The following is a 24,975-nucleotide window of genomic DNA, read 5'->3' as shown; positions in this document are numbered from 1 at the left end:
GTTTGAAAAACAAAATAAGGCAAAAATAGGTAACCAGTTCAAAAAGTTTAATTCATTTGAAGCAGTACAGCTGCAGCAGTTGTAGAGAGATTTTAGTTTTACAATGATTCAGAGAGCTCACCTCATGCTCCCTCTCAAGTAAAGGGCTATATTCAAATCTTTGTGGTAGTAATAAAATATACATTTTTACATTTATAGCATCAAATATAAACAGCATGCCATGTGTACTGCTGGTAATGTCCTGCAGTACATAATCAAGACATCTGAAGTTTATTCTTTAGTGGTACTGTTAGTGCTCAAGTCTGAGGACCCTAATGCAGATCATTTGTAGGAGCTGAGTGAAAATGAAGTGTAATGGCCTGGATCTAGAAATTTAGTAATTTCCACCTTTTGTCTTGCCATAGTGAGAAGTGGTATGAATTATGAGTTGTGTTATTTATAACTGTGTGACACAAATATTTGACGATTCATACTGAATTCAAGAAAAGCCACTGGGGAGTTTGGGCAAAGGGCCAAAGCAGTTGAGCTCATAAAGCAAAGTCACATCATTCCTTCTACACTATGTTAAGGCCAAGGAATGTCATAATTAGCAGCATCTGTCAAATCCGATTATTTTAACAATAACATCAGTAAATTCATTCAATCCAGTTTGGATTTACTTGGCCAAAAAAGTGGCTTACAGGCTGTGACAGGGTTAAAATGTGAATGAATGAAAGGGCAGAACTTTATAATGAAGCACATGTTTTTGTAAATTTGAACATAAAGACAATGACGACAAATCATTTTATCTGTACAGCAATTTAAAGAAAAATCTGAAGTTTATACCCTAAATTCTCAGTTTTCAGAGGACAGTATGTTCATTTTTGTCATTATTAAACCTAAAGTCATAATACTCCAGCACCTGTTCCACCCCAGTAATAACCTAGTTTAAACACTGTAGAAACAGCAAAATATATTACATGACATACCTTTTTTCCATTAGTCTTAATACAACTTCATGCACTGATATCATTCCTGTAGCACACTTTATTTCTCACATTTCTGTAGAAATATTACCTTGTGAGAACCATAAGGTTCCAGTTAGAGACAAAAATTCATAAACAAAGCTAGATTGGAGCCTGAGCTAAAGTCACATCACTGATCACAATCTGTCTACAGAAAAATAGTTCAAAAAAGTTCAAGTATCACAGCTGCTGACTGACAGCTGATCTTAGTTTTTACATTTTTGTCAGTTTCTCATTCACGCTCTCAATCACGCACATCACAAGACTATACAAACTCAATGCCCTCCTGTGATTTCAGGACATTCATTTAAGAATCAGGGAAACCTGTGGCTATACACAGAACATACATGATGACCAAGTGTAATCATGTTCAGATACAGAAAAACAAGCTTTGCCTCACAGAGTGCAGGATGAGGGAAGAGTAATCTCTCTCAGGGATGCCCTTGCAAGATGTTTGGAGACACCATCTTTGGGAACAGTGCTATTCTGTCACAGGAGAGGAAGAAAGGAAGAATCTAGTGCTGAGAGTTGTCCTATTGATTCAGTCCAACAGCTCTGTACTTCTCCACCTCTCTGTTTGACCTCTCCTTCATGTCTGTGGGTGTGGAATCGTCATGTTGCATCAGGGCATCAGGCAACATCTGCAAATCAAAGGAACAAAGAATTTAAAGCACAGGACACATAATACATTTTCTTTATTCACTTCCTTGTAAATAAAATATGGTCTTTCAACTTGCAATGCTTGAGCTACTATATTGAAATTTCTACAGTCATGAAAATGCACTACTAGGTCTTCATAATTGAAATGAGCTTCTTGGTATGAAACAAAAATGAATAAACAAAAACAAACAGAAAAACAGAGCAGTCTGTAGCAGGGATGAAGCCATGTTAGAAACTTGGACTGTTGTGGAGGACTGCACCAATAAGCTGTACTCAGGTCTGCTCAATCAATTCTGTGCCAATAGCTTATTGATGTCCTTGTTTCTCTTAAGCCTAAAATTAATTGCTCAGTGATGCTCGAAACAGTTCTTCTTCTTGTTAATTTTTTTTTTTTAATTAAAAAAAAGGTGAATACCTTCAGAAGCTTATTGGTGCTCTCCACAAATGTCCCAGTTTCTCATTTGGCCCCATGGGAAAATTACACTTCTACTTCAACATAACTGCTTAGATACTTTGAAAGGCCACAGTGATGTCTCTGTACATGCTTTAATTTACAAGAATTGATTGAAGAGTTACTCTGTAAGACTAGTGTTACACATAAAGAAGAAATATTTGAGAAGATGCATCCCGCCCTGGGTGTCCCTTCCCGGTCTGTAAGACACCCTCAGCTTTCAAAGTCCATGCGAAAACTCAATTTTTTGGTAAAATGTGATGCCTCAATCTGAGATACCCCTGATGACATCACTCTGACACTGCTGAGGTTTTTTCATAGAGCTTGCAAAGAGCCCACCAGAGCCCCCGAAGACATGTCACAGAGGTTTATAGAGGACATTATTCATCAAGTCAGGTTTGTAAGAGACAAGATGCACACACACCAAGAAGTGACCAGAATGAATGACAGTCTCTGTAATTTTATCAAAAGGAAACTAAGAGAGGAAGAAGAAGAAGGGGGTGGGGAGTAATGGGATACAAATGTAGGAACTAGTGGCCAATCAGAGAGTGGATGCCTTCTCACCTGCTCCCTGCTGGGCTGATATATCATCTACTCTGCTTAGAGGTTTCAGTAGACCATTCTCTGAGAAGGCTAGGACAGGAACTCTGTCATCCTCCTGCTGTTGCTGTTGCTCCTCCTCTCCTTCAGGAGGAGACAACCTGGAATGTGAAGGCAGTACAAGCACCTCTTCAAACTCCCCATTCTCCCTAAAAAACAAAAAACAAACAATTTAAAAAAAAAATAACAGTGTCAGATCTGATGACATCACAAGCAGTATGGCTGTTGTATTTCGTGGCTGTTGACTGTACCTCTGGTCAGGATGGCTCAGTGCTGTGTTGCTGGGGTTTGGGGTGGGATCTGGTTGGCTTAAGTTGCCGTTACTATTGTGTGTTGGCGTCTCAGTCGCTGCTGACGCAGCAGGAGAGGCTGGGTTCACTGATGGTGAAAGAAAATCAATCTGGTGTCAGGAATAACAACTGCAGAGGATATCTTTTGACGAAAATCTGAAAGATATATTACTGCAAAGGTAATTATAAAAACGGTATATTAAATTACCTGCATTGTCTCCATTTCTGACCTTCTGGAAATGAAATGAAAAAAAGGAATTAATACTCAAAGATTGTTCAGTTGGATAGTTGTTACACTTTTGTTTACTCCATTTTCCCTCCGGTCTTTACCTTTTCTGTTGTCTCTGAACGCCGTGTTCTCTTCATGATCTCCTCAAGACGCTGGAGGGTTAGAAAAAAGGAAAAATACTTTAATGTACACTCCACCTTGCAATTTATGCGTGTATATAATGTTAGGTCATGTTACCTTCTTTCTCTCCAGACGTTCAGCCTCCTCTTTCTGGAAGTGCCTCTCTCTCTCCTGCCTCAGTCGCTCCGCCTCCTCTCTCTGTCGAGCCTCTTCCTCCTCTTTCTAATGTACAGAAAAGACTTTCATCTTATTATTAGGTCCATAATGCTCCAACGTGTTCTCGCCCTCGGGTGTGTAGCAGACATATCAGAGATATACATAGGATGTACTCTCGCATTAAAGCCTGGATGCACCTGGAGCTGCAATGATGGGCTCTCAGATATAAGAGGCCTGTTTTAAAGAGTTTCAAAGTGTGAATTGGGGCGAATACATAAGCAGTACATTTTTTTTAGCCTGGAAAGTACAGTTCATCTTCCCTTTGAGAGTTTAGGGCAGCACAATATATTTGGTTAGGTTTAAAAACAGAATTTTCCCTTTTGACAAAATTAACTCTGCACATTGAAAAATTGTGATTCCTGCCAATCAGTGCCTTTACATTGCCAAGAAGCCTTTTACAAGCATCCATATGACGTTTGGGAGTGAGACATGTCTCATAATTTGCCATAACCTGGTGCATCATTGTAGTTATGCTAAAGAGAACACCTGTGTGTGTCTCTGCATCACCATCAGGTCTGTATTTTACACCCTGGGAATGAGAACAGGCTGAGAGTTCCAACAGCAGACCTGCTGATCTTTGTAGTTAGCCCAAAATGCCATTTGTGGCAACCACATAAAAACAAAACAAGTCAACATAAACATCTGTAATCTCAGACCTGTTTCTGTAGTCTCTCCGCCTCTTCTCGCTCTTTCCGAAGTCTTTCTTCCTCTGCCTTTCTCTCCTCTTCCTCCTCCTTCCTCCTCCTCTCCTCGGCCTGGCGCTGAGCCTCCTCTTCTCTCCTTGCTCTCTCCTCTGCCTTTCGGCGAGCCAACTCCTCCTTCGCTAATCTGGTGAGACACAACCAAGTCAAAAATGATGCAGCCTTTCAGCACTACACATTCCCTCTCATGCACATGGTCACGCATAGCCCAGCCTGCACACCTTGCCTGCTCCTCTTGTTGCCTGCGCTCCTCTTCCTCCCTCTCTCTCTGCTCGCGGGCCAGCCGTCGTTTCTCGGCCAGGATACGACTCGCCTCCTCCGGGTCTGTGGTGCCCGCTGAAGGCTTGTGAGCTGGTGGACTGCTTACACTCTCTAGAAGGCATCATAAGAGTTATGCTGACCAGTGTAATAAACTGTAGCTGTGAAACAGGTTAGAGATTAATAACTCACCACTGGTTGCCGTTTGCTCATTCGAGCTCTTGTTCTGACCCAGTGGCTGAGGTCGAGGCTGAGGAGGGCTGAGGACCTGCTCATCATCCTCCTCTCCTCTGGTGGGGGTTGAAGGGTGGGAACTCTCAGGTGTGATCCTGACAGGACGAAGATTTCCAGGATCTTCTGCCCCTGGAGACTTTAGTAACTTGGGGGTTGGAGGGCGCCCCACTGGTTTCTGTGGAGGTCTGTGAGCAAAGGAAGTGTATTTTGAATGAAATAGTCTTCATTCAAGTATATTAGTAAAATAACTGCCACATTACATTTCAAATAAAACTGTAAAACTCAATTTCAGCTCCAAATATTCCCCATTTATCAAATGTAATATCCACTGACCTGCCAGGAGAGGGTGCTGTCACTTTACCGCTCTTCTTGATTGGGGAAGAGGAGCGCTTGCTTGGGGGCAATGAGAGAACAGGAGCAAATGGAAGTGTCAGGTTGCTCCATGACTTCCTGACATTGTCACGGTCTTTTTGCCGCTGTTGGTTCAGGAGATACGGTAAAAACAAAAGACAACATGCACGAGTCAAAACAGGCAGTTTTTTTAAAACCCCACCAAGTAAGGACCCAGGTAAGCAAGCAACACATTATCACCAAAACTTCTCTTCAAGAAGAATGTCCTATAATGCAATACAAAAGTAACTGGATGGTTTAGAAGATGCCCTATAGATAGTAGCCACACAATATGATGAGTAACAGGATTAGGCTTAGATTACCTCTGGCACCAAGCTCAGAAACAAAGTAAGAAAAAACAAAACACACTTAACAGGACACAAAATGAAAAACAGTCTTTTTAATTTGGAGGAAAAAAAAAAAAAAAAAATCACACTGCATCCATTATCTGTACATTCTCACTGACCTTGTATGAATCGCACACCAGCGGTATTCTGGAGTGGGTGAGAGTTATCAGTTCACATGCACAGTGATATGTTAGAGTGTGGGATGCACGGCATACAAGGGGCCTTCTTTCTCAGAACTTAATGGCATAATAAGCTGTCACGAAGCAGATGAACAGTGGATGCAAGTGTGTGTGATGACAGATACTCTAATCTATTGTTTATATTGTTTGATCAGAAACATAATCAATTTGAAAATGACAAAGTTGAAGAAGTAGAAGAATTAAATGGCTCATGTTACTCGGTGCTTGAAAAAATTGATTTAAAAAGTTGATTCACGTCAACACTTTCTGTAATAGCAGTAGCAGGAAATAATGATATGTTATCTAATGTCAAAAAATAAACTATCATATGACCTAATTTTTTAAGAAACAGACAATCAGTGTAACCGTCTCAAATGGTCTTTTCCTTCAAACAATAATCTGAGTTGCTTTTTGTTCACAAATATTATTTCCCAGATATTTTGTCATGGGCTGATGAAATCTACCTGTGTTGTTCCGGTTGTCCTCCTGCGCGGGGTGTTTAAAGACGAGGAAGCTGCGTCCCTGCTGAGGTTCCTCTCCTGGCTGCGACAGTGAGGCAGTGGCTGTGCCTGCAGTGCCTTGAAGGACATTGAGCCCATGGGGTGGCAGGACACTGAGCGAGGACACACAGGCATGGCTAGGGTGATGTATAAGGTGGGAGTATACAGTGTTTTTGAAGAAGGTATTGATCGGGGTAGTGTGAGAATTGGTAGGACACCAATAAGTGTTGGATAAAATGGATCACGGAGGAAAAAAGATCAGGAAACAAAGACAGAAATGAGAAGGAATCAAGATGAATAAAAAAAATAAATAAATAAAAAAGGAAAGCCATGGGTTTGAAGAAGCCAGCGCAGGATTAAGAGGAATGAGGAGAATATTTATGGTAGGAACAGAGAAGAAAGAAAGAAAGAAAGTATTAGTGCTACTAAACAAAAGTGCAAACAGCTGCGAATGTACTGCAACCATCACTTGGCACTGTCTGACAAAGACTGTCTATGTGATATAAAAATAAGGATTTGGTTGGTTGATTAGGGTTAGAAAAAAATAAACAGAATCACCGTAAAAAACTTAACACAATACGCTTAAAGATATTTAGATCAGGAATGGTTTGCCAGACCATTACTTGCTGTAAACAGTCCCAGTGTTGGAAGCATTTCTACTTTGTCACCCAGTTAGAACAAACTATAGATAACCACACATTAGACCCAAAACCACACAAAGCAAGCAAGCACACGGAAACAAAAACATCTAAATACATGTAAGAAATGCACTTCACCAACTGAAGATGATGCTGAATGTATAAAAGAGGGCAGAATAGAAAAGAGTGAGTGAGTTCAAGTAGTTCACCTAGACGTTATTTCTTTCCCTTAATATAAACAATGATGGGACACACACAAATGATCTAAAATTCCCTGCTGCTGTGACAAGGCATGGCATCAGTAGAGGAATATTTCCTGAACAGATCGCTTTATTTGTTTTGGGGGACGTATGTGCATGTGTGTCTGTGTGCGTGAGCTTTGGGTGCCTGATATACGCTGTTAAAGGAAGTTTCAGACAGTGTAATGCTTTAAGTCCACGCAAATCTGATTAGCATCCGAAACTGCTTGGGTCAAGAGACCAAAACATAAAAGAGTATATATACTCTAAAAGTAGAGGCAGTCTGTTTTAATAAAACCTCTGCCTTAGATCAAGATTCTCTTGATCTAAAGAGCCAAAGGGGCTTAAATGTTTTGTTTTATAAAATCAGTGTTGTGTGTTACCTGATTGGTCTCCTGACAGACTCACTGCACTGCGGCTGCGGGCCAGGTAGGAGTGTGTTGGCTGCTGCAGGCGGTTCACCATGTTGCTCTCCCATGGCGTCAGTGGAAGGCGGCGCAATCCTGAATAGACGCATGTGACATGTGAGCTTTGATAAGAGCTACAACTACAGACTACCCACTTATTTGCCTAAGCAACCACTCAAAGCAGATTATAAATTATGCATATTTACTGCATTTTTCCCCTCTCCCAACACTGTCAAGCACTGCAGCTTAGAAAGAAAGGGAATTTGTAAGCATGCACAGACTGCCGTGTCACACCTACACCTTCATGCACCTGTTTAATTATGAGAGGAAGCAAACACCGTGGTATGAAGAGCAAACAAAAGGACAAAGACAAACAGTGCGAGATAAGAGGACACATTGCATTTTTAAGAAAATGATCTTTAAGAAATTTCAATTTATCTGGGAAATCATTCAAGCAAAAAGCTTTTAGTTTACCTCAGGTAGTTCAGAGAAAAAGGCTATTTTAATTAATTAATCTCCACGACAACCTGATAAGTAAGCCAATTAAAGGAGATCCAGCACAGTATGAGACAAAACGTGCAGTGCTTTGCAGGTGTCAGCATGCAGGTCAAAGATACAGCTGGGCTGAAAACTGTACCAATAAATGAGTTTTTACATTTCTATCACTTTATATCTAAAAACGTTCGTGTTAGAATTCACTGAGTGATGCTTCACAGTGCCTCAGTGTACAGTGTCTTCTGATAATATAATAATGGGAACAAGAGCATAATTATAATTTTCTGACTAATGTGGGTGCCAATTTTTCGGCCAGGATAAAAACAGCATACAGTGTTCCCACAAAAACAAAAAGATTATCCTACTGAGGATTAGAGAAAGGGGTCACGTTAGAGGGGGGAAAAAATCTTGATCCCTCAGATGAAATGCACAAATGCCAACACGTGCGTGCTGGACTTCGGGCATTTGTTTCAATAATCATACTATATATTTATACATAAAAAGATATTAGATCAGCTTGTCATGTCATGTCACGGTAGGCTTTCCAAATCAAAGTTTCTCTTGTCAGAATATTACATTTAAAATTTTACACTGACAAATTTCTACAAAAGTAACAGATTATTTTACAGTTTCCAGCCCAAGATCTTTTTTGTTGCTTGCAACACAGTCGGCACAGTATAAGAGACCAAAAAAATTCCCACAAGAAACCTGTGTTTTTCTGTTGGCTGGTCTTTCCCTGATGTAGGTGGGGTTTGGACTGAGCTTTGCATATGACAGGGGAGGAGACTGTTCTCATCTGTAAGCCTGTCAGCAGCATACAAACATCAAATGATGCATGACCCGATGGTTAGACTTCAACAATGACTTAAGTAAAAGCTCAAAGTCAGAAATTTGTGTTTTTTTTGCTGATTACTTCATGCAAGGATTCATTTAGGTCTGATAACATCTGAAAAATAGACCAAGTCAGCAGTTTGTTAGCTTAGCATAAGGCTAATTTTTTTTTTTAAAAAGCTCAGGTTTTTTTCAGTTTTATTGTTCTTTTTGTCTTCATTTTAATCAAATAACTTGTTATTTTATTTTGTTTATATGTCACATTGTGTTGGGCCTGTTTAATGGTTTCTGTTTTGAAGTGTAGCTTTATTGTATATTTGGGAAAAATTTGATTTATTTTCTTCACCTAAAAAGTATGTGTCCAATTAAAGGTACAGTTATTGATGTTTTTAGGTTATTTCATAGAAAGAAATGATACAGTACTCATAAATATACATTCATTAGTGTGTAATTACATCTTCTAAGAAACTGATGCATTCTCGTGAACTTAGAATTAATCCATTTAAAATATACTGGCTACTGGTTTGTGGAACCCTCCATATTTCCCCACCATATTGGATACAGTGACCAAGAAGGACACCTCCCTTCTGACTAATCACACTTTACCTATCTGGCTAGAGACCGACCACATACGTAGCATGCCAAAGGCAGAAGAGAAGCTGCAGACATTCATGTCATGGAAGGACAATGGAGGAATAAGAAAACAGAATTCTTCTGACATCTAGCAGTGAAAATTTTTCCGCATTGTAATAATATTTCATCTTCTCCTGTTAAGAGTGTTAACTGATTTAAGTTTGGATTCTAGTGTTTCTCTTCCATTCTTTAACTAAGCTATGCTAACTTCCTGTTGGATTTAGCATCATATTAGCCAAATGGGAATGACACGCTACATAATACATAGTTTTAACATAAAAAGTGTGTTTCAGTCGGGTAAACATCCCAAATCTAATTAACTAATCACAAGAAAACAATGAGTGCTTTACAGCCTGACTACCTCATAACAATGGCAAATTATACAAGATGGAGTCAAAGGCAGACCATTGCCAGTGGATGTAATGAACTGTATTTGTGTGTGTAATGGTTATATTTATTACCTCGATCTGGTGAGTGCAGGAGTGTGGCAGAGGAGGAAGAGAGGCGCTTGGTAATGACAGGGTCTGTATGCTTGGATAAATTCATTGTGGACACTGAGCGCCTGTCAGCATCTAGAATAAAAATTTAAAAAAAAAACAACCATGAGAAATGCATATCAGTTTTATACTGAATTGGTGAAATTTAAGGAGCGAAAAAGGGAAGAAAGAGAGCTGAAGTCAGTCATCTCTCTGGGTTTCTCTATTTTGGTTAATTCAGGTTAGATATGAAAAACTACCAACTTGTTGCTAAAACAGGAAAGATATTTAAAAACAGATTAGTGCTAAATGGGTCTTATGTCCTCTAAAATAAAACTAAAATGGCTTGAGTAAATGATCCTGTGCCTGGGGATATAACTTTACGTCACACGTGAACTGCTACATGCGAGTGAAATAGCAAAACTACATGTCGTGCCATTCACACTGGCCTACATGAACACTAATGAGAATGAGCTAACACAGTGCTGAACAGTTACAGTGCTAAAGCCAGCGTTCTAACGCCAGCCAGCTAACCCACACGGTGCTTTTATATTCACATTGGGATGTCATTCCGTATCTGTAGTAGAGACTGAAAGCACTCTGCATGTGCTCCAGTCCAGCAAGGTCGAGTGGATAGAGGAAAGCTGACTCGACAAAACCTGGGCCAGGAGGGGAAAGGACAATGGCAGAGAAAACAAAGAGTGCAGAGCAGGTAGAGAGCGAGCCGAGAGTGGGGGGAAGAGAGAGAGAGAGAGAGAGTAAGTCAGGGAGAGAGAGAGAGAGAGATTGAATTTGAGAGCAAGGGGGGGAGAGAGAGAAAGAGAGAGAGGCAGAGAAGGGTGTGAATACGCAGTAACAACAGAGGGCAGCGGATCTGAAAAGTTCAAATATAAACATGGCAGAACAATACTGACACGCAGAGGCAGGCAGACATATTTATACAAGAGAGGCACTGACAGAGACACGCATCAGGTGTATGAGCACCAATGCAGAGGGGAAAAAAAATCACTGTACAAATGACTATGTCTATGGTGTGTTGTGCTGTGTGTTAACAGGTATTGTGTTATATATGTGATATAGGTAAGAGTACCAGCTGTTGTGCAGGGAGTGTTTGTCTGCAGAGTTCCTCCCCAAGACCAACGGTTGGGCTTCTGTCTGGTTTTCTGGCCCTTCTCCATAGTCCTGCGAATCACTGCCTCATGACGAGCCTACAGTCAAAACAACGAGAACATCAGTGCCAAAAAAACAAACAGCCACCCGACATACCAAGTGCTAAGCAAATTCTCTTTCTTCATTTCTTCTGAATGAATAGTGTTTTGACTGCACCCAAAGTAGCAATACATGGCAGATAGGTTGGCATTTCTCTCGTTCTATATGCTGGTGCTAAAGCTAATGCTGAGGAACCATAGACACTTTCTAGGCTGTAGAAATTGGAGTCCACTGAAAGTTGAGGTACAGTGGGCATCTGGTGGCCCAGTAGCAGTAGTAGTAGTTTCCCTGTTCTCCTACAGTCCTTGTTTCTAAATTTATACCATTCCCATAAAATGAAGACTTAGATCCAAACCTAATTTCCTACTAAGACTTAACTCTACTCATTGAAAGCCTACTGAGAGTAACCATTGAAGCGGTTTGAACTGAGTGCTTTCTGTCATATTTCAGGCCTGCTTAGAGAATAAAATGACTGAGTGCATCAAAAGTTAACTACCCTTGGAGAAAACCAAACACATTTTATTGCTATATACTGAGATGTCAAAACTCATACAGGTGAGGTTGTCAAATATCATCTTTATGGAGTAAAAAGTTAAAAACCTACTGTATCAATAGAAAAAAAACTATCCAGATTTATTATTACTATTTATGCAAAGTCATCAACATGTGCTGCTACAGTGTCATGTTACAGATCTTTGACACACCAATGTTCTAGTTCACTAAATCAACAACTTAATTAGAACGTCAACTAGCTGTAAAGTTAATTACTAACTGCTGGACAGGAAATCTATGACTACTTGACAGATGTGCAATTTTTCTTTACATTTTTTTATACAAGAAAAGAAGTGGTTAAACACACAAATACAGTATCCATGTTGCCCCATCCTCCCTGGATGGGTGTTTCAGAAAAAACTTGGAAGCAGGTAGCAGGTAGGAGGTTAGCCTTTGTGTGTTCGCGAGTGTAACAAGTAAAACACTCAGGATGCACAGTTGTGAACGAGGCGAGCGTCAGTACCCTGTCTTCCTCTATTTTTTGCCGACGTTTCTCCTCCACGGCAGCCCGTCTCTTTTCCTCCTTTACCCGCTGCTCCTCCAGCTTTTTCTTTCTCTCCTCCACGTGTTTCTCATACTGCTGCCTGGCTCGTTCCTCACGGGCCTGCCACTGGGCCTCCTTGGCAGCTGGCGCATGTAAACATAATAAACAATGTGTTTGAAAAAAGAAAACAAAAACAGGCAACTTGCACACACACGAAAAGGCTTACAGCAGTAATGTGATGTGTCAGCTATGGATCATATGACAAAGCTTTAGCTCTCGACACAACGCAAACGCCTCAGCCCCTTACTTGGGACCAGAGGTATGACCAGTGTACAACAGCGTGAACAAAAACACACTTAAAACATGAACAAATCGGCAATGACTTCCTAAAAACCATCTGCTGTATTATATTGGTTATACTGACACACACAGACACACACACACCCCCTCTAATATCCAAAACACCAGCCTTTCTGAAAGCTGTCCCATGGACTGTCCCATTATGTAACACTGAATCCATGGCAACAGGCCGCCTGGCTTGAACCTAGCCTTTATGTAACAGCCAGAGAAACTGGCACTTCACCACAGCTACCAGCCAAGTTCAGTCACAATATGTTGTGGGAAAGACAAAAAAATAAAACCCCAAAAGATAACTTTTATTCTACTCTCTGTCAAATGCACAAGAACGCTCACCATTCTGTTTCTCACGCTCCTCCCGGCGCTCACGGGCCAACCTAAGTCTCTCGTCAATCTTGTTGAAGAGCAGCGAGTCTGCGGCACAAACAACAGTGAAGAATGTTAAAGGCCTGACAGATAAAACAGTCAATGCTGAGACACGGTACAAACTAATCTCACTGAAATATATGTTAATGTATGTGGGACTCACCTGTTTTGGTGCCAGCATTGTTACTAGGGCTGTTGCTGTTGGTGGTGCGACTAGGTGTAGGAGTGGGTGTAGGGGTCAGGGTGGGAGTGTAGGTCTGCCCAGAGCCCGCAGAGCTGGGACGGGTAGTTGAAGACACGGTGCCATCCTCCGACTTAAAGTGAGAGTACGATGCTGCAAAGAAGGACAAACAAGTGTCACATGATAAAACAACAAAAGAAGAGACAAAGTGGGAGAAAACACAAGAGATACAGAAAAATACAAGATAATAATTGCACATTAGGAAGCACCATCAGAAAGACTTTCTACAGCTCCTCACCCAGAGCTGTAATAAATGTTTTCCCACTAAATAAAACCCATTCACCAAGACTTCAGCTGAACAAACTGCTGCTTAAAATTAAAATGAATATATTTGACCAAATGCTTAAGAAATAGTTTACCATCAAAAAACTTCAAATGCATCAAAAATCCATCTCCAGAGAAAAACTACCAGAGCTACGGTTAAAGTTTACATCTCACCTCTGTACCTGTATCTACATCCAGACAACATTTAGCACAGCAGAAAATGCCTACAGTAAACCAATGGCACAGAACAGATCAATGAAAGTCAATGGTGCACTGTAGAAGGACATGAAATGATTTGGGTTTATTTTTTGTAAATTATATATGCAACTCATATACAAATAACAGAAATATTCTGTTGTCTGAGACCACACATGAAAATACTAATTTACTCCATGTGCTCTAAAAATTATGATGTGATCATCAAAGACAGATTGTATGAATTGAAAAGTGAAGTTGAACATGTTACGTAAAAGAAAGGCGTGTTTTATAGGAGGTATGAGGGGGACACAAGCACGGTGGAGAAAAAAAATGTCTGCAGGTGGTCTGCGCGGCATTTTCAAGCTTTCCCGAGTCGCTTAACAGAAAAACAAAATGCAATAAAACAATATGCACTTCACTGTCTTCCTGCTATTCATAGATGTGGCCATGAAGTTGCAGTGTTTCCACCAAGCTCACAGCTAGGCTACTGATTAATTGCACCATAGGGTGACTCAGCGCTTTCAGGTTAGCTTCCTGGACACGGAGCGTTATACTGGCTCTGATGCAGAAACAGATGAACCAGCCGCATAAATTTACACGGGTAGGATTAGAAAAATTGTATACTATTCATAAATACTGTAGGTGTACTAAGCAAGCATTCAACACAGTCCTTTCCTGTCTGTGGTGATAAGAGAGAGACTCGTCAGTCTCCACAGAGACCAATCTGTCCCACAAACCCAAAGACCAAAATAAATCATCCCCCCTGACTAATCTGACAAACTGAAAAAGATGGACTCCACTTTAAATATCACACCCATCATGCCCTATTATACATGAGTCTCTCTCACTCACCTATTTATTTTCTTTACAGAAAGAGGACAGGATGGAGTACAAGTTTCATATCTAGAGTTACAGATGGAAATCTGTGTCTTAATGAATTTTATAGTTACATGAAATTCACAGTAAACACTGAATCATTTCTCAACATCCTGGCTTTTTGATTGATTTCATGCTACTAATTCCTTCCAGGCTTGTTTACAGTACTGTGAAAGTGTCTCATTTCTTTATATTTTGTTTCCAAGCAGCCAAACTTGTCAATTTGAAAATGGTCTTGAAGTGGTCTTCTCCAGACTTTCAAAAAAGTTGTGTTTTGCTTTTTTGTTTTGGGTTTTTCCACTTATGTTCACTCCAATTCTATTACCTGGTCATTTTAGAGGTTTGTTTGTTTGCTTGTTCAGCCACTTAACACTGAACTATGAATCGTTCAGTTTTAAAATCAATTTAAAACTGTATCTTTGGGGACTTTTTACTACCAGCTGGTAACAAAAAACACAGCCTGTTCCTCTTTATTTGAATCTATAAAAAAATAAAAGATCATACCAGTCTGACAGGCATAAATGAATATGTTTGCACTAATAAAACTGCTATTAGCCAAAAAGCTTCGCATATCCCAGCTTTTTGTGCAGTGAGAACAAAAGAAGTGGCAGTCCTAAAAACAAAACAAAAAAAAACTACATCAGATTAATAACAGCTGAAAATTACAAGAAAGCTTGCACAAACCTAATACTGTATTTCCATTTATGTTTGCATGTGTTCTATTGACTCACTGCAACAATTTCCCATTTTCCTAGCAAAATGTAAGGACTTGAGGTGTGGCTTAAGATTTGATAAAGACCAAGGACTGAGTAAAAATTTGAACCTTCTTCCTCCTAAAAGGTAAAAGAGAACATCAGTCTGAACACAAGTTCCACTAACTGCTACTTTCAAATGCCTTTTTTCATTTGCAAGCTGATCAGTTTTAATTTATTAGAAACAGTTTCCTCCTTTCACTTTATTCTCACTACACTTGGTAATTTATGATATTTTGTTTTGCAGAAAGTCTTATGAATCTAAACTGTCACTAACGTCTCCACCCAAACACCTCAAGAGGTTTTTAGGACCAAGGATGTGAGAGCATAGCTGCAGACGGATTGTATGTCACAGTCTATGGAACATCTACAAAGGTGTGTACACAAGCATTCATAGGTCTGCACTGCCTCGGGTAGACTGGCATTGGAAGTGGTTTAATATAGGCTATTGTTATGAGAGGAAAGGCTGGACTGAGCCACGTAAAAACAAGTCTGGTCTGTCTATTCCCTTCCCCTGAAATCCTTTTCCTCAAACAAAAGATTCAGTTCATTGAATGATGAGGATAATACACTGAAGTCAGATACTTAACGAGACATACGTGAATGGGCTTTTGGGTAAACAAAAAAGATGGCTTAAATGAGATGAAGTCTGAATGAAAGGCCAGGAGCCCCTGCATATGCATTAAAAGGCAAAGTAATGAGCTTTTTCATTTATACAAGTTGACTTCAAGTTGACATGTTGTGATGGAGTGGGCGTTTTAATGATCCGAGTGGACTACCGCACAATGAGCCAGTAGGTGACTGTCAAAGACCACAACCAATTTCTTTAATTTGACAGCTTAAATTGATGCACTTCACTTTATTCAGCTGGGAATACTTAAAACTACATAATAAGAAATAATGCTTCCTAAAAAAGTCAAGACAAGAGAGACACTTTCATCCCATGTGAAATTACACAACACTGGCAACCCGTCCAGGGTGTACTGCGCCTCTCGCACCCAAACTGTAATTAGATTCCTACAGATGACTGTTCTAAGTATGAAAAGATTAAAAATTGGTCGGTTTAATCAATGAACCACACTCTCACAGAAACATTCAGAATAATAAACAAGAAGCAGAAAAGAGGATTGCCTGTTAAAGCATAAAAATGACTGGAATAAAAGCACTGAAAATGTGACATTTACAATGTGGCCCATATTTACACAACTTGATTTACCTCATAAATATTTACTGTAACTCCTAGCTAGATGTCCTTCAGAGCATTTGCAGATAAAAGTAAATGGAGAACGAATGCATTCCTTCAATTCCTATACTTTGAAAAAGGTGCATGCATGTTGTACAATATAGTTACGAAAAGGAGTTAAAGCCTTTTACTTATAACAATCAGTGGAATTTGATAACCAGCCAAAATTTATCTCCACATCTCTGGTTCATACGTCTTCTCATTGTTTCCTTTGTTCAAAACATTTTTCCAGATGACGCAGTCTCATCATAACATTGCAAATCTGCACTGTCTGTGTTTTTTCAGCTGAAAATATTACAGAAAAAATACTAATATGTTGGACTTGTGCAGCTTATATCCTCTTACTGCGTCTCACAGACTCACCCATCTGTTGTAGAGGTCATAAACCAACAAACCTCAAATAACACCGAGCATATTTGCTTGTGAGCAATAGACAGCAGCTTAACAGCCTTCGCAAACACACCAAAGTCAGTTTCATGTGTGACATAATTCCACTTCCCAGTAATAAATGTCTGGCTACACTCATGTCCACCACCTTTTGCTACACTTTTATATAAGATTCTTTCATATTTTCAACCAACTGTCAACCAGGAACATAAGAATCTACACATACTAAACCTGAAGTCCTAAAAAAGTCAAAAGAAATCCATCCAGATGTACAACATATTTTGGTTTCACTCCACCTGACTGGATTTTAAGCAATGTCTTCATGAGTATGAGTTGTTGGTGTTTAAACCCATATTAGGTTAACACATATCCTTTTGGATGTTTGAAGCCCATTTAGAAAAAAGAACATGGCTCATCTGAAGTGACAGCAAACACTTGTATTAAAACTAACAGCATGGCAACGTTTTTTCAATTCAATTCAATTCAATTTATTTATATAGCACATTTCACAGGATAAAAACCACAAAGTGCTTCACAGTAATATAAGACAGAAATACATAAAATACATTAAAATACATTAATAATCAAACATACAGCACAAATCTAATTAAAAGCCAATCTAAATAAATGAGTCTTAAGCTGCTTTTTAAAAGAATAAATACAATCAAGACAACGTAAAGATGGAGGGAGAGCATTCCACAACCTGGGGGCCACCGCTCTAAAAGATCTATCACCTCTAATCTTAAAACGAGTTCGTGGGACGACCAACAGCCTTTGATTAGAAGATCTCAGGCTGCGAGAGGGAGTGGGGGGTTCTAAAAGATCGGAAATGTAGGCAGGGGCATCACAATTCAAAGCTTTAAAAGTCAGTACCAAGATTTTAAAATGAATTCTAAAATGTACTGGAAGCCAGTGTAATGAACGTAGCACTGGTGTAATGTGCTCTCTTTTTCGTGTCTTGGTTAAAAGCCTTGCAGCAGCATTTTGGACTAACTGGAGATGCTCAAGATTCCTTTTGCTCAAACAAAGAAAAGGCTGTTACAATAATCTAAGCGAGATGAAATAAAAGCATGGCAACGTTTTGACCTCAAATTAAATATTCTAGGACAAAGCCAAATCAAAAGCATACTGATGCTGGTGCTTTTGTAGCCCTGTTTGTTCCCAATCAAGTACCTTGCACTATATGAGTGTGGATTTGCCAGCAAAACTTTAGGACACAGTGGTTATGGTGCTGACCAAAAGGGCTAACCCCCCCCCCCCCCCCCCCCCCCAAAACTTGCAGCTAAGTCCACAATTTCAACTCCTAGCAGACAGGACCTTTGATGCAAGTCATCCTTGTCACTTTTTTCTTTTCTGTGCCGCTCAGTTTAAATAAAGGCAAAACAAAATTCTGGGTTTAAAGCACAAGGCTTTACCTGGATTGTGGTTCATAATTCCAAGACTGCACCTGCTGAGCTCTTGGCAAGCATCCCACTCTGACTAGTCGAATCGGAGGACCAGAAACCACATTCCTACTTCTTGAAAGCATCTTTCACTGAAAAGAGTGACCCAATGAAATCCATGTTGCAATGGGGTGGAGGGGGGGCAAAGAAGGCAGTCAAAAGAAATCCAACCAAAACTCAACTGTTTCCAGAGTAAGAAAAAATGGGAAGTGAAAACGAGAGGGTGAGAGAAAGAGTGAGAGGTCAGCTGTGGTCGGTGTCACTGCTGCTGAGAGCCAGTGTGTGAGACAGGTTGTGGCAGCTCTCCAACCCCCATCCTTTTGTCCATGTGTATGCATGTATATTTGTGTAACAAGAGTATGTGTGTAACAGAGAGTGAGACGTGAGAGTGTCACCGTTTAATCTGCCCGCCCCTCCCTCCGTTCTTTTGCTTGCATGTATGTGTGTATGTGCATGCACGCTCCCCACCCCCAATCTATCTGCATTCATTGCCAGTCAGATTAAATGGTCAGAGTTAGCGATTAATGCTCCGCTGTCCAGGCCAGTGGATAGCACGATGTACGGCTCCTTCCCTTCCCTTCAGCCTGAGAGGATTAGCTGCTGCTAATGCTAAGCTAAACTGTAAGCCCCAACCACCAGAGAAAAAAAAAGGGGGGCAGGGATGGGAGTGTTCCTTTATAGCTCTAGGAGAGGCACTCAGGCCTGGGTAACAGGTGCAAGAACGCTGGCTTCTGCTTTTTAGTACAAAAAGCTGCACTCACTGCACGCTGCAGGGACAAGCTGCAAATCGGATCATGAGAGGAAAACTTTGTCATCCAATATTGGAAAATTTTACATGTTCCCTTTCTAAAAAGTTTTGTTTGTACAAATTTTTTCTCGACAAATTTTCACTGACACTAGAGTATGCATACAAACCAATGCTCTCAAATAATCTTGTTTACTATTAACAATCAATGGCAAATGAAAATCCACATACTTCTTATAGCTCCATCAACCATTTGACTTGTACATGAGTAATGAAGCCTGTACCATTACTGAGAAATTACAGGCTAAGGCCAAAGTAGAAGGAACTATCTGAGACAAAACAAATCAGTTTAGTCTAACAGTCATGTGTTGCATCAGTCCAATCAACAGCACCCACCATGTCTTCATAATAAAGATAACTGTGAAAAAAAGCAGCTACTTCACAATTTCAGACTTCACAGTAAACCCAGCAGTTTGCTCTCCTTCCACCTGTTTCAGTCATATCTTACATGCATGTTTGCTCCATGATGCAACTACACATCCCTCAGCATAAGATGGTTGGATTCAAACAGGAAATGCAGTTATCTAGAAATGATACTACCTACTTTTTCTTGTTCCTTATAAATAATGTGGCATATGCAAGATTTGTAGAGTCAGTCTGTAATACTGCACTACCTGAAAGAAAACATCTAGCTTTGTTCTTTCTACTAAAAAACACTGGTCACAGCATTATCTAAACATTAGATAAGGCACAAAATTAAATCTAACACTATATCTTTCTGAATTGTGTGAAAGAGGAAAGCTAACGTGCGGCACATTTATGCCTGCTCTAACTGTAATAGCATCCCGACTGCTCTGCTTACTAATGCATTTAGATCACATGTACAGTGAGCCGCACCTCCATTCTCATCTGCAGTCCTTGAGTCAATCTTGCCCTGTCAGCTGATTTTCACTCACACAAACAGTAAAACTGTGCTTCCTCATCACACCTGTCAGGCGCCTGTCTCTGGATGGCTGCGCTTCACAGTTTTAGAGGAGTTTTCCTTTGTAAAAGCAAACTGTGCACAAATCAAACACTTACTACATATTGCTAGGGGTATCAACTCCTACCTCGTTATTAAACATCATTAGCGTTGCATGTAGACACATTTGTCTTTAATGGACCACATTTTCAGATCTTTCTTTAAACTGCTGCTGTGACTCTCTGGAGTCTGGTTAAACATCTCTGTGCCCCAAGAGCTTCTCTGCCCCAGATAATGCTCTCTCTCACTCTCACTCTCTCTCACACACACACACACACACACACACACACACACACACACGCTTTAACATTTTAAGTCAGCTCAAACATCACAGTATTTAAGGGAGAAAATGTAGTTTACACTGCTCTCGTTTTCTTTACTCATTTTCATCCATACCTTTTTTCTTTCTCTTGCAAGCATCTCTTCGTCTCTGTACCTCCTCCTCCTCAGTGATGGTGAAAAGTGCCGGGATAGCTGAACGGTTACTTCGCTTCCTCAGCCTCCACTTCCCTTGCAAACACCCACCTCCACCTCCTCTTTCCCCACGTCCTTTACTATCTGGCATTGCCTACCCTGTTGCTAACCCTTGAGCCCCAGCCTAACTCACCCAACCCCGTCCCATCCCACCCTGTGATGCTGGGTGAGGATGGGAGGTGGGGGAAGAGGTCTGTCCTGAATGCCAGAGGATGGTGATGGACGAGGTCACCCCTGAAAGCCACCTTCTCTTAGACGTAGGTAGCTAATAGCTAGTGCTAACAGCCATTTTCTTCAGGTTGCTGCTCTGTCTTTAAGACAGCAGGAAGAAGAGACAGAGAGAAGAAGAAACATGAGTAAGGTGATTGGGGAAAAAAGGCAGTGTAGATGGAGGAAAGTAAATGTGGTGGATGAGGGAGAGCGTGGAAGAGACAAACAGAGCAGCTCACTGTGCCAAGTCCATACTCCCTGCGATGGCATAGAGAGAGTAAAACAGAGTGAGAGAGTCTCTTGTAGGATGAGCTCTTGCAGTCTGGCTTAGAAAAGAAGACTTAATCCACAAGACTGGCTTGGTCGAGAGCTGTAAGGATTGTGTTTCTTTTGACTCCCGAGATGCCGCCTCTGCTGTCACTACTTTTACTGCATTCCTTTTTCTCCTGCTTCAGCTCTCCCTTGCTAGGTCTATTGTGTGAATGCAAACTTGTCAGAAGAATCATATCACCCAGGCAGTGACTGCACAGAGCGCACACACACACACAAACACAGAGTAACTGAGGAGAGCGGGGTTTGTTAAAATATTCAGTGCGAATCCAGTGGTGGAAGTTGAGCCGGTGCCGGCAAAGGGTTTCCCTGACAACAGCAGCACATGGACCAGTGACGCAGTGGAAGTGAGAGAGCAGAGGACGGACACGCTTTAATGTGCTGTACACGGTCACACACACAACTAGGGATGCACACACCAAATCAAATATTGCAGTACAGGAGCTGCTTCTGTGGAAAGGGTGTGTACAGAGAGCACATGGTATATAGCCCCACCCCACCATCCACTTAAAGAGCCATCAGTCATTTAGGATGCTACGGCGATGTACGATGAGTGAGAACATTCATATTTTGCTGCAGCTTCACAAGGATGCAGAAGGAACAACATGCAGCACATCAATATTTAACCAAGGAGCATTATTGTAGTTGCACTGCATCTACAATAATGTTGCAGTGCAACTTTATTGTTGCTTGGCTCTGAAGCCAAATTCAAAGGTGACACAATATGGCAGATGCAATGAAAGGGAGGGTGAAATAAAAGGGGGAGTATTTCAGTCTTTGAAGGCCTGCATAGTAACAGTACAAACACCAGGCTCAACATGTATTACTGTTAATGCATCCTTGAGCTAAACTAATATGGAGATTAGAGAAACAAGTGCGATAGCTTGCATGCTGTGAAAAGCAAAGCAACGTAGCCACTAAAGTTACAACTCCACTGCTTCTTTTACTTTATATGTACATAAGCAAAAGCATTAAGTGTTTCCTAAAACAATTCCAAACCACTACCTTTTCCACTATTCCTTTACTATATAAAGGAATTCAGGACAAGTCCTGCTGTGTCATCTCCTCAGAGAGCTCACACTTCACAAATGCACACATTCACGAAAGAGCAATCTGATCTTTGTCCCTGCAGGACTGAGCATTGCTGTAATCCTACACTCAGACTTTAACCTGATAGGATGGGTAACACACCCTTCTCACACCTAGTGAATGTGTGTGTTAGACACAGACATTTGAAGAGAATGGACATTTGAATACAGTAAAATGAAAGCAAGCAAGTGAAAAAAAAGATTTAGTTTATTGTTAAGTTTAATTGCTAACCCTGGGTCTGACATGTTGGGGGTCCTGAATGACATAATGTTTGACATAGTCTACAATTAAAGTAAAACAGCCGAGTTGTATGCAAATTAACCCAGAAATATTGAGTTAAATTTCTAGAAAATCCCATAATGTGTGGTGGATGGCCAAACTGAGAGCGAATCTCTGGGAAAACACCGCAATCACCCACAGAAGTAACTTTTTGTGCAGGCAGAATGCAGGGCAACTCATGAACAAAGCAGCAAAAAGGATGATTTGGGAAGCAGGTAGTAATGACAGGAGATAAACCACATCTTAGGAACTTACTTTCTGATTGGATCAAAGCTGCAGTACCCATTTATAAATACAGAGTTAACAGCATGTATTAATGAATCTGTGAGTTGCAAAATAAATTTAAAATATTAATTCTTTCTTTAGTGTCTCATCCTCTTTATGTCACTGACTCTTGGTGGCTTTAGTTGCTGTCTAACTGCAGGTCAAGCTAGGTCAAAGCAGGGGACATTTGTGGAACAGCTGAGCTTAATGCTATGTAATCCTGAAGCAAATAATCTCAACTCATTCAAATCAATAAAAGGTCATGCCCACTGTGCACCCATTCTGCCTACGATATAGTTGTCAGGGCTGCTTGTATCGCAGTACGTGAACATAATCACTCTTACTGTAATTCATGCAGCAACAATTCTTTGAATACTTAACTGGGTTCCAGGTCTTTATAAAAGCACTGGAATACTGTTTATGTAACTTTCTGTGTGCTATAAAGGACTCTCACACCTATCCAAACCCTTCATCTAAACTAGTCTGCTTTGTATACATTTTCAAGGAAAACTGAGTGAAGGTGCCGACCTTTGCCTGGATGCACTGTGGATTAACATCAACAGATACTTTTAACTTCTGAAGGCAGCTTTATGTAAGAGACACACATTTTAATAAACACTGGGATTTTTGCTTTCCACAATAATTAATTAATAATACACCACACATCTTTCAGCTTTTCATGGATTTTGAAATTTTCTTTTTTGAGATCTGGAAAGTAAATGTACCCATCTCTAAAGCACTTTGGTCAGCTTCTGTTTTTTCAGTGCACTATTGCCTTTAAATAAAATAGATGCAATAGTCAACAGAAAAAAAGTTCAAACATTTTTCATAGTGCATAATTAACTTTTTTTTTTTATTTCCAATTCACTGGACAGAAAAAAGTATCGATCTTTTCACGCTAGTATCGATCTGATACCAACACTAGGGTTGGTCCAGATACTATCGATATTTGGGTCGATCCGCCCACCTCTAGTTATTACAGCTCTGCCATTAGGAGTGAATGGGAATCACCTGCTATATCGTTACTATTTGGGGAGTGGTTAAAAGTGAAGCGAAGGGGTGTAAGATACGGTAGATCTCTGCCCTTTGGCAACCAAAAAACCCAACACACTTTACATATTTTTTCAAGATCACAGATAGGTGACATTTCCGGAACTGACAGACGTGCAGTTTGTTTGTTTGTTTGTTTGTATGTGTGTAACTTTTATTTCTCCAAAGACATTATACACACAGACCAACAAGAGACCTAGACCTACAAGCCAAAAATGCACTTACAAGGCGACGTGGCCATTTTAAGTTGTAAAAATGAATAACGAAAGTATAAATTATTATGTTTGGGGTATTAATAAGCCAACTCAAAGTGCAGAAAAAATAAATAAATCCACCTGTGAGAGCCAGAGAACAAAGCTGTAGCCTAAAGACATCAAAACAACCCGCGGCTCACTTTCATTAATTCACCTGTCACGTCAGCTGAAGGTGGATTTCGACGAAGTGACAAATTGTAAGCAACAGGTGTCTGCCGAAGCTCATAATGTCTACCAGCCACAGGAACACACAGACACACACAAAAAAGGGTAAAACAAAAAATATTGCAGCAGCTTACGTAACAAGTCGTGTTTGGTAAACGTAAAGTAACCGGTTGGGTGAGTTGGTTGATAGTTAATCCCACTCCCGTGACCGACCGGCTCCGTACTCGAGTCTCTCTGTAACTCAGAGTCAGTGTTCAAAAGCAGACCCACTCAAGCACCCTTCAGTACTTCACACAACTGTTATTCCCCCTTAAGAAGAAGAAAAAAAAGTTTTGTCAAAGTAAAGTTTCCTGTTGGTGACAACTCACCTTGGGACTCCGGAGGAGATGTGTCGCTGCCATCCTGGTCCGCCATTTCTCCTGACGTCAGCTGAGAGGGATCAGCGGCAGGAACCCGAGGGAATGATCCTGAGACACACCGGGACCGGGGCCCCTCCCACGGACAGGTGGAGGGGACAACGAAGACCAGTATCAGATCAGCAAAACAAACTAGAAACTAGTAAAAGTTACATGAATGTGTAATGAGTAAACTTTAAACTGCGTGATTTAATTTAATTCGGACTGCATAAACCTCACATAGATCCTGAGCAACATATAAATAAACTTTTAATTGAAAAACTTTTTTTTTTTTTTTTTTTTTTTTTTAGTAAATCCACCTAAACTTACCCTGAGTTTGAAAGGGGAGGTTTAGAAGGCTGAAAGAGGCGCAAGCGAAACAGGGTGCTTAAGATGAAGTTATACTGACATCTGGTGGCAGTAAGGCAAA

At 40.5% G+C, this 24,975-nt stretch overlaps 1 protein-coding gene across 8 annotated transcripts; it reads right to left on the bottom strand.

The window, feature by feature from the left end:
- Positions 1 to 32: 32 nt before the first annotated feature.
- On the bottom strand, positions 33 to 24,668 carry map7b (microtubule-associated protein 7b). 8 transcript variants are annotated; one of them, XM_025898741.1, is made up of 20 exons: positions 24,519 to 24,668; positions 13,030 to 13,200; positions 12,837 to 12,914; positions 12,123 to 12,286; positions 10,989 to 11,106; positions 10,456 to 10,557; positions 9,884 to 9,994; positions 8,667 to 8,762; positions 7,440 to 7,559; positions 6,144 to 6,316; positions 5,097 to 5,239; positions 4,722 to 4,948; positions 4,493 to 4,643; positions 4,227 to 4,398; positions 3,472 to 3,576; positions 3,336 to 3,386; positions 3,214 to 3,238; positions 2,967 to 3,093; positions 2,680 to 2,864; positions 33 to 1,645 (listed from the first exon to the last, which is right to left on the bottom strand). In XM_025898741.1, the coding sequence occupies exons 1-20, from the start codon at positions 24,562 to 24,564 to the stop codon at positions 1,635 to 1,637; spliced, it is 2,376 nt and encodes a 791-aa protein (XP_025754526.1). In that variant the 5' UTR covers positions 24,565 to 24,668; the 3' UTR covers positions 33 to 1,634. The 8 variants fall into 8 exon arrangements, with proteins under 8 accessions (XP_025754526.1, XP_025754521.1, XP_025754520.1 ...); XM_025898736.1 differs by lacking the exon at positions 24,519 to 24,668 and adding an exon at positions 20,432 to 21,356 and having other exon boundaries at positions 3,214 to 3,235; XM_025898735.1 differs by lacking the exon at positions 24,519 to 24,668 and adding an exon at positions 20,432 to 21,335.
- Between the last annotated feature and the right edge of the window lie 307 nt (positions 24,669 to 24,975).

This window comes from Oreochromis niloticus, linkage group LG15 (assembly GCF_001858045.2).
Source record: "Oreochromis niloticus isolate F11D_XX linkage group LG15, O_niloticus_UMD_NMBU, whole genome shotgun sequence".
Classification (NCBI taxonomy): Eukaryota; Metazoa; Chordata; class Actinopteri; order Cichliformes; family Cichlidae; genus Oreochromis; species Oreochromis niloticus.
Note: the sequence above shows the minus strand (reverse complement) of the source record. Positions and strands in the feature narration are given on the sequence as shown.